At 39.4% G+C, this 17,612-nt stretch overlaps 1 protein-coding gene across 2 annotated transcripts in view; it reads right to left on the bottom strand.

The window, feature by feature from the left end:
* MSH3 (mutS homolog 3) overlaps positions 1-17,612 on the bottom strand; it is a 230,807-nt gene that overhangs the window by 10,717 nt on the left and 202,478 nt on the right. For both annotated transcript variants that reach the window (XM_023214955.2, XM_023214956.2), the window contains exons 21-22: positions 15,070-15,256; positions 3,049-3,178 (exon numbers count right to left, since the gene is read on the bottom strand). In XM_023214955.2, the coding sequence (XP_023070723.2) occupies positions 3,049-3,178; positions 15,070-15,256 (317 nt within the window). The remainder of the gene's footprint in view (positions 1-3,048; positions 3,179-15,069; positions 15,257-17,612) is intronic.

Here is a 17,612-nt window from a genome sequence, read left to right as displayed (position 1 = left end):
TCTGGACACAGGAATGGGCAAAGATTTCATGACTAAGAGGCCAAAAGCAATTGCAACAAAAGCAAAAACTGACACATGGGACCTAATTAAACTATAGAGCTTTTGCACAGCAAAAGAAACTATGAACAGGGTAAAGAGGCAACGTACAGAATGGGAGAAAATGTTTGCAAACTATGCATCCGACAAAGATATAATATCCAGCATCTACAAGGAACTTACATACATTTATAAGAAAAAACCAAATCCATTAAAAAGTAGGCAAAAGATATGAACAGATACTTTTCAAAAGACAGCAAACACATGGCCAACAAGCGTGTGAAACATTTTCATTCATGAAAAATCTCAAAACTTTTACCTCCTTTAGTTGATATTAGTAGTAGCCTAATTCAACATTTATCCCACCCCTAAGAAAACCTTGGTTTTATAAGGAATTAACTCCCTAATCATTTAACTCAGGGGACTGGGTCTTCAAAGCCAGCTCCAGAAGTGGATCCTGATTCACCTAGGCCCATCAAAGTCACCCCTGCCATCCTCTGCTAAGGAGTGGTTTAGGAAGGAGCCTGTTACTCAATTCTGAAAATGCGATGAGGCAATCGTGAGATACTGGAAAGCATCTGAGAAAAAGTTCCCTTGCTCTAAGAAAGAGTTAACAGGAAATGCTTGTCTCTTTTCTTCCTTTGGACATTCTGGACATGATGCCAGGAAGGGCTGCAGTCATTGTCACTAGCCTGGTGATAAAACTGGCCAGGCAGGAAGATAGAGCCTGGGAATTGCAAAAAGGAGGCGCTGAAGCCCACTCTTCCTCTGGAGTTCATGGAACATGGGATTATACATACTGCATACTTTTGTCTGAGCCACTGTGAGACCGAGTGTTTTGTTCCTTGAAATCACATGCTTAGAAGAGGGTAAGGGAACTCCTAGGATGCCGGCAAGGCAGGCTCGGGATGACAGCTGCGCAGCAGGCCCAGACAGCAGCCAGTTCAGATGAGCAGGAGGACAAAGGGCTACAGGAGGAAGGGCCCCAGTGGGACAAATGGGAACCAGTAGGCTCAGTTGTGTGGAAAAACATCTAGAGAGGCATTTTACGAGGCTATTGGAGGGTACAGGAAGATTCAGCTATAGACTCAAAAACAAAACAAAACAAAATGAAAAAATAAGGACAGTCAATTCTTATTTTTGAGAAAATAGAAAACATTGTAAAAGAAATGTACTTGTCTCATACTTGGCTCATCAGTAAGCAATACTTAGCATGGCAATAATAATGAAAATAACAAATATGAATGACATACAATAAATGTGAAATGACTACATTGGAAGGACAGAGGAAGGGAAAACTGAAGATTCTCAATTAACACAACGACAATAGTCAACTTCATGAATCAAGGGACAGGAAAAATGCATATTACTTAGAAATACAACAGAAATGGGGAAAAGTGTTGAAAGTAGTTGCCTTGGGACTAGGATGGGGAAGGACAAGGACTGAAGGGATGGAAGCTTGTCAGGTGGAGCCTTTTAGCACCACTGAATTTTAAAAATTATGTTCACTGATAAAAATTAAAATCAACCAGGCAAGGTAGCTCATCCCCCTAATCCCAGCACTTTGGGAGGCCACGGCAGGAGGATCACTTGAGTTCAAGAGTTTGAGACTAGCCTGGGCAACATAGTGAGAGCCTGTCTCTACAAAACATACAAAGATCAGCCAGGCATGGTGGTGTGCGCCTGTAGTCCCAGCTACTGGGGAGGCTGACATGGGAGGATTACCTGGGCCTGGGAGGTTGTGGCTGCAGTGAGCTGTGATCATGTCACTGCACTCCAGCCTGGATGACAGTGATGCCCTATCTCAACAAAACTCAAAAATTAAAATCAATAAAATAAAATGCCCAGAACATTTAAGGGAAAGGTACAATGCTCTGGGTTAGTTTTCAGTTCACATCAAATGTTTATTAGTGGCACTGACTCCTTCTCTTCCCTATTGGTGAACTCTATTCTCTTTGTCCCAAGGGTTTTAGCTTAAGTCTCCTCCTGTCACCCTAGTTGCAGATTAATAGATACAAAACTACCTCCATGAGAGAATTTATGATGTGTTTTTCAAGACTGCATGGTAGTGAAAAGCAGGAACTGCCTAACACTACATTTATCTTAGGCCTAGTGCTTTGTTTCATTTGGGCCAGTTGCCTGATTTCTTTTTCAGGTCCATCCCTATTACTTTTCCAAAATAAAATTTGGACTCTGAGGTATCTTGCATGATGGATTTTCCATTGTAGCATACCAATTGCGCAAACCACCACAGGTCTACAGGCTGGTAGCTTAAAACAATTACTACTGAACAGAAAAAAAAAATGCTAAAGTCTACTATATTACTTACGGCACTTAAATTTATTGCTATTGGCTAATGGTGTTCTTTTTCATAAAATGTCTCATTTCTGTGACACCAGTAACTGGAAAGACTAGGAAAAATATTGTAGATTTCCTTCATAGCAGCTCCAGCAGAGGGGCACAGAAGAGTACCCAGAAGCAGAAGTGAATTCTAGGCTCATTTTAGCCCCCATCTAAGTGGTTGACATGGTCAAACCACTTTACCTGAGATTCAGTTTCCTTATAATATTAAAATAAAAACCTATGTCCAGTACAGTATATGGCCCTTAGTAAGTTAAATGATATTTTGGGGAAAATATTGGGCATTTTTAAAAGATGACTAATTATATTCTGCAGTTGACTGTCATCTATACTGAGATGAATCATGTAAGAGTACAAGGCACTAAGAGGAAAACCTAAGTGCCCCCTCCACCCACACCCTATTCCTGTAAAGAGAAAAGGGCTGCCACGACAAATGAGACAAGGTAGACCAGAGAAGGACTCAGAGACAGCATGGATAAATGTAAATTCTACTTGACCTAAAGCTTAGCAAAAATGAATCTTGATAAATGTTATTTATAGCTCACATTCACAGCTTTCATTATTAATAAGCAGTAAGTTCATGTTCCAACAAACTTTGAGTTATCAAACATGAAAACCAGTATTTGTACCAACCGCAGGAATATTTCATACCTGGATCCAGTTTGCTTTCATCCTCACTGACCAAGAATCCCATGTGGTAATTCCCCACCTGGTGTGAGTAATTTTTTTCCAGCTCACAAACTGGCGGATAATGGGTGACAAACAGGGTTAAGGATTTCACCTAAAGCAGTAAGACAGAATAAATGTTATTTCATTTTTAAATTTTATTGTAATTAAAATCTGTCTTCAACTTTCTTTGGAAAAATTTTAAATCTTCCTAAAAGTCACAAGAAAAGTACAACGACCAACTATTATATACTCTTTATCTAGATAACCAATTGTTAATATTTTGCCATATTTCCCTTCTTCCTCCTCCTCCACAGACACAGACATTTTTTCCTGAACCATCTGAGAATTAGTTGCAGACATCATGACACTTCATCCCTAAAGATTTAGGATTCTCTCTCTTTTTTTTTTTTTGAGACGGAGTCTCGCTCTGTCACCCAGGTTGGAGTGCAGTGGCGCAATCTCGGCTCACTGCAAGCTCCGTCTCCCAGGTTCATGCCATTCTCCTGCCTCAGCCTCCCGAGTAGCTGGGACTACAGGCACTCGCCACCATGCCCAGCTACATTTTTTTGTATTTTTTTTTTTTTTTTTTGTAGTAGAGACAGTGTTTCACCGTGTTAGCCAAGATAGTCTCGATCTCCTGACCTCGTGATCCACCCGCCTCAGCCTCCCAAAATGCTGAGATTATAGGCGTGAGCCACTGCACCCGGCCAGAGATTCAATCTTCTGAGAACAAAACATCCTCCTATATAACTAGAATACAATTATTACACTCAAGAAATATATTACTAGTATATAACATATACAGTTCCTAAATCTCCCTAATTCTCCCAACAATGTTTCTTTTTGTCTCTTTCCTTTTTTGTCTTTTATGACATGGACATTTTTGAAGTATCAAGTATCCTTTCCTACAGGAATAGAGTGTGGGTGGAGGGGACACTTACGCTGTTTTGCATAATGTCTTTCAATTTGGACTCTGCTATTTCCTCCAAACATCATTGCCAATGAGGACTAAGCTCTGATTTTTTTAATCTTGCCCAAATTCCTACCTAAGGGGTCTGGGGATTCATGCCCTACAAACCATGGATTCTCATCAGATGGGTTTTATTTGACCCTGTATATTGTGACTTGCTTTTCAATATGACTCCAGCACAACATTATGAGACACGGAAAAAATATTTAACCCCAAAATATACTTCCTTGCCACACCTTGAAATTGCCCTGCGAAGTCTCTTGTGAGAAAAATCCACATGCTATAGAGAATCCCCTTCCCCCTTTGTTTTCCTTCCTTTCCAGATCCACGAGATAATCAACTAAAAGCCAGGCACCCTTTTAGGTCTGATAAGAAACATTTTACAACCTGCTCTCTCTGTGAAGTCTGTTATCTGAGAGCTTCCTCTGCACAATAAAACTTGGTCCCACAATCCTTTATCTTAACCTGAACATTCCATTAATCCCAGGTCTTCAGATAAGCTCAACCAATTATCAACCAGAAAATGTTTAAATTTACCTGTAGCCTGGAAGACCCTCCTTTGAGTTGTCCCACCTTTCTAAACCAAACCAACAAATGCATTTCTTAAATGTATTTGATTGATGTCTCATGCCTCCCTAAAATATATAAAACCAAGCTGTACCCTGACCACCCTGGGCACATGTTCTCAGGATCTTCTGAGGGCTGTGTCATGGGCCATGGTCACTCATATTTGACTCAGAATAAATCTCTTCAAATATTTTACAGAGTTTGACTCTTTTCGTCGATACCAGGAATATTCCACAGATATGTAAGTGATGGATCCTTCCCAGTGCATCACATCAGGAGGGATGTGATATCAATTTCACATAACTGGGGATGCCAAATTTGATTATCTGGTTGAAAAGGGCACCCATCAGATTTCTTCACTATACCTTTTCCCTTTGTAATTAATAAATAACCTGTTATTTTATTAATGATATTTTGAGATATATGAATATCCTTTTCTCCAACAATCTTTCATCCAAAGGTTTTATAATCTATTGATCATCGCTGCCTGAATCAGTTATTATTCTAGTGGTTATTGAAGGCTGATTAAGAAATTCTTCCTACATTTATTCGTTGGTATTCTGTAAAGCAGAGGTTTCACTTTTCCCCACTCACCTCTACCATTTTAAAGTTTATTTTTGTTAGTGTCAGTATGAATTCTTTATTAACAATTTTTTTTTTTTTTTTAGAGACAGGGTCTCACTCTATCATCCAGTCTAGACTGCAATGGCACAATCACAGCTTACTGTAACCTCAAACTCCTGGGCTCAAGGGATCCTCCCACCTCAACTTCCGAAGTAGCTAGGACTACAGGTGTGTGCCTATTGGGAGAACCCGCTCCTGATGGTTACATAGGTTCTTTTCTATTTCCTAAGTGTCTCAGCTGGTTTGAGAAATAAAGGGAAAGAGCACAAGAGAGAGAAATTTAAAGCTGGGTGTCCAGGTGAGACATCACATGTCGGCAGGATCCGTGATGTTCCCCGAGCTATAAAACCAGCAAGTTTTTATTAGCGATTTTCAAAAGGGGAGGGAGTGCATGAATAGGGTGTGGGTCACAGAGATCACATACTTCACAAGGTAATAAAACATCACAAAGCAAGTAGAGGCAGGGTGAGATCACAGGACCACAGGATGGGGCAAAATTAAAATTGCTAATGAAGTTTCGGGCATGCATTGTCATTGATAACATCTTATCAGGAAACAGGTTTGAGGGTAGACAACCTGTCTGACCAAAATTTACTAGGCGGGAATTTTCCTCGTCCTAATGAGCCCGGGAGCGCTACAGGAGACCGGGGCTTATTTCATCCCTTCGGCTTCGACCATAAAAGACAGCACGCTTCTGGCCAGGTGCGGTGGCTCAAGCCTGTAATCCCAGCACTTTGGGAGGCCGAGACGGGTGGATCACAAGGTCAGGAGATCGAGACCATCCTGGCTAACACCGTGAAACCCCATCTCTACTAAAAAATACAAAAAACTAGCCGGGCGAGGTGGCCGGCGCCTGTAGTCCCAGCTACTTGGGAGGCTGAGGCAGGAGAATGGCGTAAACCCGGGAGGCGGAGCTTGCAGTGAGCTGAGATCCGGCCACTGCACTCCAGCCTGGGCGATAGAGCGAGACTCCGTCTCAAAAAAAAAAAAAAAGACAGCACACTTCTAAGGGGGCTGTTTATAGGCCTGCCCTCAGGGCGCATTCTCTTTCTCAGGGATGTTCCTTGTTGAGACAAAGAATTCAGTGATATTTCCCCTATTTGCTTTTGAAAGAGGAGAAATATGGCTCTGTTCAGTCCAGCTCACCGGCTGCCAGAAGTCTTATCTCTGGTGTTTCCTGAACATCGCTGTTATCCTGTTCTTTTTTCAAGATGCCCAGATTTCATACTGTTCAAACACACATGTTCTACAAACAATTTGTGCAGTTGACACAATCATCGCAGGGTCCTGAGGCGACATTCATCCTCCTCAGTTTACGAAGAAGATGACAAGATTAAGAGATTAAAGTAAAGACAGGCATAGGAAATCACAAGTGTATTGACTGGGGAAGTGATAAGTGTCCATGAAATCTTCACAATTTATGTTCAGAGACTGCAGAAAAGGTAGGCATAAGAAATTATAAAAGTATTAATTTGGGGAACTAATAAATGTCCGTGAAATCTTCACAGTATATGTTCTTCTGCTGCGGCTTCAGCCGGTCCCTCTGTTCGGGGTCCCTGACTTCCCGCAACATGCGCCACTATGCCTGGCTAATTTTTTATTTTTATTTTTTGTGGAGAGAGGTCTTACTATGTTGCCCAGGCTGGTCTTGAACCTGGGCTCAAGCGGTCCTCCTGCTTCAGCCTCCCAAAGTGCTGGGATTACAGGCGTCAGCCACTGCACCCAGTCTCATGGATTCTTTAATAAGCATTATTTTAAGGCATATTTTATATATTCTGGAAACTTCTATCTGGAGGAAAGTTAACACCAATCTTAGCCTAAATATTGGCAGAAGGAGGTAATTAAATCAAAGAATTCCAGTTTTGATTCACCTGTCATTCACCTTATTAAAAGTCTGAACGTGTGCCTTCTTTCTGATAACAATAACAAAGAAACATATTAAGGCAGGATTTCTTTTAAAAGTTGTGCTTAAAATCTGCCCTGAGGGATCTTAGAACCACCCATCTCCATGGTGCTCCTTCTCCAAGCTGATAGGCACTTTTAGCCTAAGGGTCTAGGATCCCACACTGCACTCCTTAAGGCTGTTCTCAGCCTGCAGCAGCAACACATGACCTCCCTTATTGCTCCTCTCTGATCTCTCTTCCCTATCCAAAGATCAGAAGGAACCATGTAAAGAAAGATTTCCATCCATAAAAAGGTCAGGGAAGTTTCTGGTTTCCAGTCTAGCATATAAGAAGGCTGGAGGTTGCCTCTCCATCACAAGGAAAAAGTAGAACAAACTGAAAAATCAACTCTTCTTAGATCTGTAAGAGAAATGAAGTCACATGCAAACCACTGTCCCCCAAATTACAGACAGACAAGCAGATACAAAGAATCACAACTTTCCTGGGCTGAAATGCAGGCAGAAACCTCTGAAGGAACCAGTATCAGGGCAGGAAAACTGGAACTGGAACTGATCAATTACTGGAGACTCAGTGTCAACAAGTCTGAGAGTCAAAAAGTCCAGGGGAACCGAGTCATGGGGGAGGGGGCACACTTCTGTGAGTTTTACTCCCAGGAGTTACACTGGATTCTCACAATAAATGCTGGAGTAAATTCTCCTTACGCTTCAGGCAAGGGGAAGAAAGAAAGAACTATTTTGAAACGCACCAGGGCACTCTGTACTTAACAAGGCCTGCCCTCAAAAGAAACTACTTAAGCGGAGCCTTAAGTAGCCTTAAGTAGTTTAAAAACCTGCTGGGGTTTTATCAGAGCCTAACCTACTTGGGGGAAGGGAAAGACTCAACTCCAGTCTCCTCTAGCCTTCCACAGGAGAGAAAGGCAATATCGAACTCTAGCCCACTCTAGCCTTCCTATCCCACCTGAGGGGTGGGAGGGAGGTAAGACTGAGACTTAATCATAGGACTCCTCCCCTAGCCCCTTACCACCACATTACTAAAAGCTAATTTACAGCAGTTCCTTTTACCCAATACATCATGGCCAGCTGTCAAGAAAAAGTCACAAGACATACTAAAAGTAAAAATCTACAAATGTGAAGAGACAGAGCAAGCATCAGAACCAGACATAGCTATGGTAGGGATGTTGGAATTATCAGACTGGGAAGTGGAAACAAATGATTAGTATGCTGGGGGCTCTATGGATAACACAGATAGCATGCAAGAACAGATGGGCAATGTAATAAGCACAGAGATGCATATTCTAAGAAAAAACCAAAAGGAAACATCAGAGATCAAAAACACTGTGATGGAAATGAAAAATGTGTTTGATGAGCTTACTGGTAGACTGGACACAGCTGAGGGAAATATCTCTGAGCTTGAGGACATCTTAATAGAAACCTCCAAAATGGAAATGCAAAGAGAAAAAGATTGGAAAAAAAAACACAGAATATCCAAAAAGTTTGGGACAACTACAAAAGATACAACATACAGCTAAGGAGAATACCAGAGAGAAAAAAAAGAGAGAAAGAAACAGAGGAAATATTTAAAACAAGAATGACTGAGAATTTCCCCAAATTAATGTCAGACACAAAACCACAGATCTAGGAAGCTCAGGGAACACCAAACAGGATAAATGACCCCAAAACCACACCTAGACAAATCATATTCAAACTACAGAAAACCAAAGATAAAGAAAAAAAAATACTGAAGTAAGCCAGAGGGAAGAAACACCTTATCTGCACAAGCTCAAAGATAAAAATTATATCTGACTTCTCAGAAACCACACAAGCAAGCAAGGAGAGGAGTAAAAATATCTAAAGTGTTGAGAGGCAAAAAAACAAAACAAAACAAAACAAAAACCTCTCCAACCTAGAATTCTGTACCTTGCAAAACAATCCTTCAAAAGTGAAGGAGAAATAAAGACATTCTCAGACAAACAAAAATTGAGGATTTGTAGCCAGCAGATCTATCCTGAAATATTTAAGAAAAGTTCTTTAGAAGGAAGGAAAATGACAGGGGTCAGAAACTTGTATCTACATAAAGAAAATTGCACTATTGAAGAAGGAATCAGTGAAGGCAAAAAAAGTTTATTTTTCTTATTTTTAATGGATCTAGCATAACGTTTTGTTCAAAATAATAATAGCAACAGTGTATGAGATTATGTGTGTTTATATATATATGCTTATGTACACTTACGTATAAGTGAAATAAATGACAGTGATGGTACAAAGGATAGAATAAAGTAATCAGGATTATTTTGTTATTAAAAAATACGTGCATTATTCATAAAGCAATATAGTGTTATTTGAAAGTAGACTTGGATTAGTTGCAAATGTATATTGCAAACTCTAGGACAACCACTAGAAAAAGTAAAACAAGAAATATAACTGATATGCTACGAAAGGAGAGAAAATAGCTGGGCAACCACCTGTACTCCCAGCTACTTGGGAGGCTGAGGTGGGAAGGTCACTTGAGTCCAGGAGTTTGAGGCCAGCCTAGGCAACACAGTAAGATCCCACCTCAAAAAACCCCAAGAAACCAAAAAACAGAAAAAAAAAAAAAGGAGAGAAAATGAAATAATATAAAATACTCAGTTAAAAACCACAAAAGGCAGAAAAACAGTGGAAGACACATGTAGGAACAATGAACAAGAACAACAAATAGAAGTAAAAAATGGTAAATATTAATCCAACTCTATCAATAATCACTTTGAATGCTGATGGTCTAAATGCACCAGTTAAAAGACAGATTATCAGAGTGGATCAAAAAATAAGACCTAACTACATGATGTCTATAAGGAACTGATCTTAAATACAAAGATAACCATATATTAAAAATATATGGAGGGGCTAGGTGTGGCAGCTCACACTTGCAATCCCAGCACTTTGGGAGGCCAAGGCAGATGGATAACTTAAGGCCAGAAGTTCAAGACCAGCCTGGCCAACATGGTGAAACCCCATCTCTAATTTAAAAAGAATACAAAACTTAGCCAGGTGTGACGGCACACACTTGTAATCCCAGCTACTCGGGAGACTGAGGCACAAGAATCACTTGAATTTGGGAGGCAGAGGTTGCAGTCAGCTAAGATTGTGCCACTGCACTCCAGCCTGGGTGACAGAGTGAGACTCTGTCTAAAATATATATATGTGTATGGAGGAAGATATAGCATGTTAACATTAAAGAAAGCTGAAGCAGCTATATTAATTTCTAAAGAAAGCTGGAGTAGCTATATTAATTTGAGACAGAGCAGACTTCAGATCAAGTAAATCTGTCAGGGATAAAGAAGGATATTACATAACGATAAAGGGATAAATTCTGCAAGAAGACATAATATCCTTAACATGTATGCATCTAACAAGAGAATGTCAAACTACATGAGGCAAAAGCTGATAGAACTACAAAGAGAAACAGATGAACATACTACTATAGTTAGAGACATCAAAATTCCTCCATCTGAAACAGACAGATTCAGCAGGCAGAAAATCAGTAAGGCCATAGCTGAACTCAACAACACCATCGATCAACTAGACATCATTTATATCTATAGATACTTCATCCAACAGCTGAATACACATTCATCTCAAGCTAACATGGAACATTCACCAAGAAAGACCACACTTTAGGCCATAAAACACATGTTGACAAATTTAATATAATAAAAATCATACAATATTTGATCTCAGACCACAATGGAATTAAACTAGAAATCATAACAAAAAGGTAACTGGAAAATCCCCAAATACATGGAGACTAAACAACACATTCTTAAAAAACATATGGGTCAAAAAGGAAATAAAGAGAAATTTAAATTATTTGAAACTAAATACAAACAGGAAGCACACCTTATCAAAATTTGTGGAATGCAGCAAAAGTAGTGAGTAGAAGAAAATTTATAGATCAGGAGTGGTGGTTCACACCTGCAATCCCAGCACTCCGGGAGGCCAAGGCGAGAGGATCACTCGAGTCTAGGAATATGTGACCAGCCTGGGCAACATAGTGAGACCCCCATCTCTACAAAAAATAAAAAAAGAATTAGCTGGGTGTTGTGCCATGTGCCTGCAGTCCCAGCTAAGTGGGAGGCTGAGGCAGGGGGATCACTTGAGCCCAGGGAGTTGAGGCTGCAGTGGGCTGTGTTCATGCCACTGCAGTCCAGCCTGGGTAACAGAGCAAGACCCTGTCTCAAAAAAGAAAAAAAAAAAAAAAAAGAAAAAATTGAAAGAAAAGAAAGAATAAAAAAAGAAAATTTATAGCACTGAACACATTTTAAAAAAGAAAGATTTAAAATAAACAAGCTAAGCTTCCATCTTAGGATACCAGCAAGAGAAGAGCAAAAATAAGCAAAAGAAAAGAGATAATAAAAATTAGAGCAGATATCAATGAAATGAAAACAAGAAAGCAATGGGGAAAATAATCAATAGAACCAAAAGCTGGTTTTTTGAAAAGAAAACTGATAAGCATCTAGCCAAGCTAACTAAGAACAAAAGACAAAAGATACAAATGGCTAACATCAGAAACGAGAAGGATAACACTACGGATGCTATGGACAAATAAAAGGGTAATAAGGGAATACTATGACCAACTCTATGTCCGCAAATTTGGTAACCTTGGTGAAAATTTCTTGAAAAACAATTCCTTAAACTTGGCTGACACAATCAGCCAAAACTCACACAAGAAAAAACAGAAAATCTGAAGAGGTCTATATCTATTGAAGGACTTGAGTCAACGGCCTTCCAAAACAAAAATCATAGGCCCCAGTGGCATCACTGGTGATCTCCACCAAACATTTAAGGAAGATATTTTACCAATGCTCTACAGTCTTTTTCAGAGGACAGGAGTGGAGTAAATACTTTCTAACTCATTCTATGAGGCCAGCATTACCTTAATACCAAAACCAGACAAAGACATTATAAGAAAATTACAAACCAGTATCTCTCATAAACATAGATGCAAAAATCCTCAATAAAACATTAGCAAAATGAATCCAATGTATAAAAAGAAAAACAGATCATAACCAGGCAGGACTCATCCCAAGTGTGCAAGACTCATTCAACATTTGAACACCAGTTAACGTAATCCATCATATCAACAGGCTAAAGAAGAAAAATCACATGATCATACCAATAGATGCACAGAAAGCATTTGACAAAATCTAACACCCATTCATGATAAAAACTCTCAGTAAACTAGGAATAGAGGAGAATTCCTCAATTTGATAAGGAATAGCCACAAACAACCTCTAGCTAACATCATACTTAATGGTGAGAAACTTAAAAAGCTTTCCCACTAAGATCAGAAACAAGGCAAGGATGTCCTTTCTTACTACTTTTTCAACACTGTACTGAAAGTCCTAGTTAGTGCAATAAGACAAGAAAAAAAAAATAGATGGGGAAGAAAGAAGTGAAACTGTCTGTTTGTAGCTGACATGACTGCCTATGTAGGAAATTCAAAAGAATTGACAAACATACACACAGACTGGCATTAGTAAGTGATTATAGCAAGGTTGTAGGATACAAGGGTAATATACAAAAGTCAATTGCTTTCTTATGTAGTTTCTATAATGATTAAAGTTTCTGAGTTACATCTTTTTGCAAATAAATTTTTTAAAGCAAAACAAAAAAATTCCTTTAAAAAAACAAAATGTCATAATTACCTACGTAATCTAAATAAATGTTTAAACAAAACCTGAGTCTCTCTTGGGTCTTCACTGCCAAAATAACAAAAAAAAGAAGGGAGGCTGGGCATGGTAACTCATGCCTATAATTCCAGAACTTTGGGAAGCCAAGGCAGGTGGATCACTGGAGCCCAAGAGTTCAAGACTAGCCTGGGCAACACGGTGAAACGCCGTCTCTAAAAGTATAAAAAAATTGGCTGGGTATGGTTGGTGTGTGTCTGTAGTCCCAGCTACTCGGGAGGCCAAAGTGAAGGATCACCTGGGCCCAGGTAGTTTGAGACTGCAGTAAGCCATGATCATGCCACTGCACTGCAGCCTGAGTGACAGAGTGAACCCGTTTCAAAAAAAAAAAAGGAGGAGGAGGAGGAGAAAGAAGAGAAGGAGGAAGAACAACAACAATGGTTGTGCCAAAAAGGGCCATAGCTAGGTGCAACTTATTTGCTGCACAAACTGTGTTGGATGCACACCTAAGGACAAGGCCATTAAGAAGTTTGTCATTTGAAATACAGTAGAAGGTGCAGCTGTCAGGGACATTTCCAAATTGAGCATTGTTGATGTCTCTGTGCTTCCCAAGGAGTGTGTGAAACTGTATTACTGCATAAATTCTTCCACTCACAGCAAGGTAGTCAGGAATCATTCTCAAGAAGCCTAGGGGACCAAACAACTCCACTCCAATTTAGATCTGAGGATGCTGCCCCATGATCTCTATCAAAGCCCGTGCATGGAGCTGAGTCTCTAAAGACTGAAGAAAAACTATCTCCTGGAAAAAAATCAAATGGAAATTAAGCTTTAAAAACAAAACTAAACCCCAAAACACCAAGAGCAACAGAAGGTTAAAGAAAAAGAAATTTTATTTTTGTGTTGCTTTTTTTTTTTCTTCTGAGATGGAGTCTTGCTCTATCACCCAGGTTGGAGTGCAGTGGCACGATCTCGGCTCACTGCAAGCAACGCCTCCCAGGTTCATGTCATTCTCCTGCCTCAGCCTCCTAAGTAGCTGGGACTACAGGCACTTGTCACCATGCCCGGCTATTTTTTTTGTGTTTTTAGTAGAGACGGGGTTTCACTGTGTTAGCCAGGATGGTCTCGATCTCCTGACCTTGTGATCCGCCTGCCTCGGCCTCCCAAAGTGCTGGGATTACAGGCGTGAGCCACCGCGCCTGGCCTTGTGTTGCTTTTTGAAAAGAAATATTAAAAATATGATTTTATTGGCTTAAATAGCCAATTTCTTCCTTAAATAGAAGAGAGAAAGAAATGAAAATGAGGAAGACACAATGACAAAGGAGCAAGAAAATGGGGGGGAAAAAACAGAAAAGAAAGACCAGAGAAGGTAAAGGCCTAAAGGCAGGTTCTGTGAGGGGGAGATTTGAAAAGCAGAGACCAAAATGAACAAGATAGAGAAAGTAAACTAAAGGGGACAGTTAGATGGAAATGATAGGGATGGAAAGTTTGACACAAACAAAATTTCACACTGAAGCTTAGAAATGCACCCTGAAAAAAGGAGACATGCTTTGAAGGAATGATGTTACCAAATCATATAGAAACACAATGAGATGAGATCAAAGATGTCACAGTGAGATCTTTCAGGATGTTGGTAAAATAAAAGGATTTCACAAAGTAGAAATGGCAGTATTTCCTTGTTTTTCCCTCGAGGAATTTGGCTTTGATGGATGATACCTGTTCTTGATTTAGGGTTCACCAAGGATAATAAGATACAATTCTGAGTGAAAATACTGCCAGGGAGGCCCTTTTCATACAACCAGATTTATGTTGAGTCAGCAAGAAAAAGGAACATATATCAAAAAACTACCAATATTACTTAGGGTCAATCTGTCTGAATTCAGTGTGTAGCATTCTAATGATCATTTGCAGGGCTGCGGTCAATTATAAAAAAGAGAATTCTGAGTATTTGCAGACTGAGATCAGGAAAATAATGTGTATAATATGTATCATCCATGTACACAAGGGTATGCAGGGATTGCATAATGGTATTATGACTACAGCAGTAATAATATATATTTCAAAATAACTAAGAGAATAAATTTCCAATGTCTCACCACAAAAAATGATATCTAAACGAGGTGAAGAATATGTTAATTAGCTTAATCACTCCACATTGTTTATATATTTCAAAACATCACACTGTACCCCATAAATACAGTACAATTATAACTGTCATTTAAAAATAATAATTTAAAAATTTCTTTCTTTTTAAATACAGTTTACCGGATACTTACATCTCTGATGAAATACTCAAGTGTAGCATAGGCAATGGCAATTCCATCATGGGTGCTCGTCCCTCTTCCCAATTCATCCAAGATAACCAAGGACTGTGATGTTGCTTTTCTGATTATTTCTGCTGTGTCAGTCAGTTCTTCCATAAATGTACTCCGTCCTTTATATATATTGTCTGCAGCACCCATCCTACAAGCAAGAGGAAAACACCTTGATTTTCCTCTTAACTTTCTTATTAGGAAGCCAAACATTATTTTATGAACAATAAATATAAAAGATCACTAAGAATCTATATATTTTGAGCCAATAATAGATCAAATTACATTAAACAAAAGAAAACATGTTGGATGTAAACAGTGTCTAACATCACTGTACTTTGTAGGAATATTCTGGACAGAATTTGAGGTATTGCACAGAACTCCTAAAAAGTAGGGAAATGTTTGATCCTGCTTTTTTCTCACCAACAATTCCAAATCAAAGTTTTGGTATTCACAGGATAAAACAATGCTTCTTTGTGTTTCTGTGTTTAAAAGTCCACGATACTGTACAAAGATCTTGTACAATTAAAGGATTTTTTCAGTGTTTCCTTAAGAAGATTCCATACTGATATTACAAATTAAAGTACTACATAAAAAGTAACTTATTTATATACAACTTTTTACTGGAACTAGAATTACAGAAGTTTGATACCTTGCACAGCAGCTAATACAGGTTCCTGAAGTGGATTTTATGAAACGGTTCCTACAGACGTCAAGAAATAGGTCCAAAAGATTTAAATTTCTTTTCTGTAAGACTTTTTAGAGCCTTTAGTACGGGACTACATATTGTGCATTTCTTTTTTCTTTTTTTTTTTTTGAGACAGGGTTTCGCTCCCATCGCCCAGGATGGAGTGCAGTGGCATGCTCTCGGCTCACTACAACCTCTGCCTCCTGGGCTCAAGTGATCCTACAGCCTCAGCCTCCCAAGTAACTGGGACTACAGGTGTGCGCCACCAAGCCTGGCTAATTTTTTTTTTTTTTTTTGTATTTTTAGTAGAGGTGGGGTTTCACCATTTTGGCTAGGCTGATCTTGTACTCCCAGCCTCAAGTGATCTGCCTGCCTTGGCCTCCCTAAGTGCTGGGATTACAGGCGTGAACCACCGTACCCAGCCAAAGCATTTCTTAGAGAAGGATCTAGTACACAGCTTTTCTTTAACTGATTTAGCTACGGTCCCTGAAATGTCTTCCAGAGCACCTTGCAGCAATAATGTCTTCCAGAACACATTTGGGAAAACACCTATATAATGCAAAAGCAACTGAAAAAAACAAAAGGAATCATTAGGTAATACTCAGTGTCATGCAGTTAATTGCAAAACTTAGAATTCAGGTTTTTCACCCAGTAGCCAGCTCTGTGAATGCTGGTAACCACTTTGTCAGCAAAATCCCTTCATTGATTTAGTTTTGCTACAATAGTTCACAAAATAAGACACATACTTCACATCTGACCTACAGCACCATAATGTACCTTTCATTTCTTGAGAAATCCATGGTCAAACTGTACCTTAACCAGCTGTGTGGCTGAAGCCCTCTAAGGACAAGGAAGATGGAATGTGATGTCCAGACATGGGCAGAGCCTTAGAACTTCCAGTAACCAGCAGCATTGAGAAATTGTATAATTTCTGAAATGCTGCCACCTTAGGAACATTCTGGCTACTTTTTCAAAGTTCAAATACTGGTATTTACCTCAATTTTCAATGTTTACTTTACCAATATTTCCTTTTCCCCTAACACAAAACAAGATGATGAATTTTCATATCTCTGAAACCACTTAGAATGCTTCAGAATCACAACGGTTCACCCTATCTACCACTGTTTGCCTTTATTCTGGCAGGTTGTGAGCTGACAAAAAGAAATCTTTGGGTCAGCTTTCAGAATAACAGAACATTCTGATGAGGGAAATATTTTGGGTGGTCACTAATTTTTAGAAATCAGGATAATACAGCAGCACTGCCTACAGTTTTTTGTTTGTTTGTTTGAGACAGGATCTTGGTCTGTCACCCAGGCTGGAGTGCAGTGGCATGACAACAGCTCACTGAAGACTTGAGACCTCCCAGGCTCAAGCAAGTGCCCACCTCAGACTCCTGAATATCTGGGACCACTGGCGCATGCCACAACACCCAGCTAATTTTTAAATTTTTTGTAGAGTCAAGGTCTCACTATGTTGCCTGGGCTGGTCTTAAACTCCTGGGTTAAAGAGATCCTCCCACCTCAGCCTCCCAAAGTGTGAGATTACAGGCATGAGCCACCATGCCTGGCTGTTGTATACAGTTTTAATACAGTAGATTAAGTATTACACTTAAGTGCTTTCTAAAACAGTAAAGTAACAGAGTGGTCTTGTTAGAAACATCAAGAATTGTAAGATGTGCCTGGACAAGTTATTTCTAGGCAGATACACACACATATTATATAAAACGTTTAGTATATGACAAAGGTGAGATTTCAAATTGATGGGGAAAGGATGAACTACCAGTCAAGAAAAAAGATGTTAGCTAATTAGTTATTTCTGA

The sequence above is a fragment of the Piliocolobus tephrosceles genome, chromosome 4 (genome assembly GCF_002776525.5).
Source record: "Piliocolobus tephrosceles isolate RC106 chromosome 4, ASM277652v3, whole genome shotgun sequence".
In the NCBI taxonomy this organism is placed as follows: domain Eukaryota; kingdom Metazoa; phylum Chordata; class Mammalia; order Primates; family Cercopithecidae; genus Piliocolobus; species Piliocolobus tephrosceles.
Note: the sequence above shows the minus strand (reverse complement) of the source record. Positions and strands in the feature narration are given on the sequence as shown.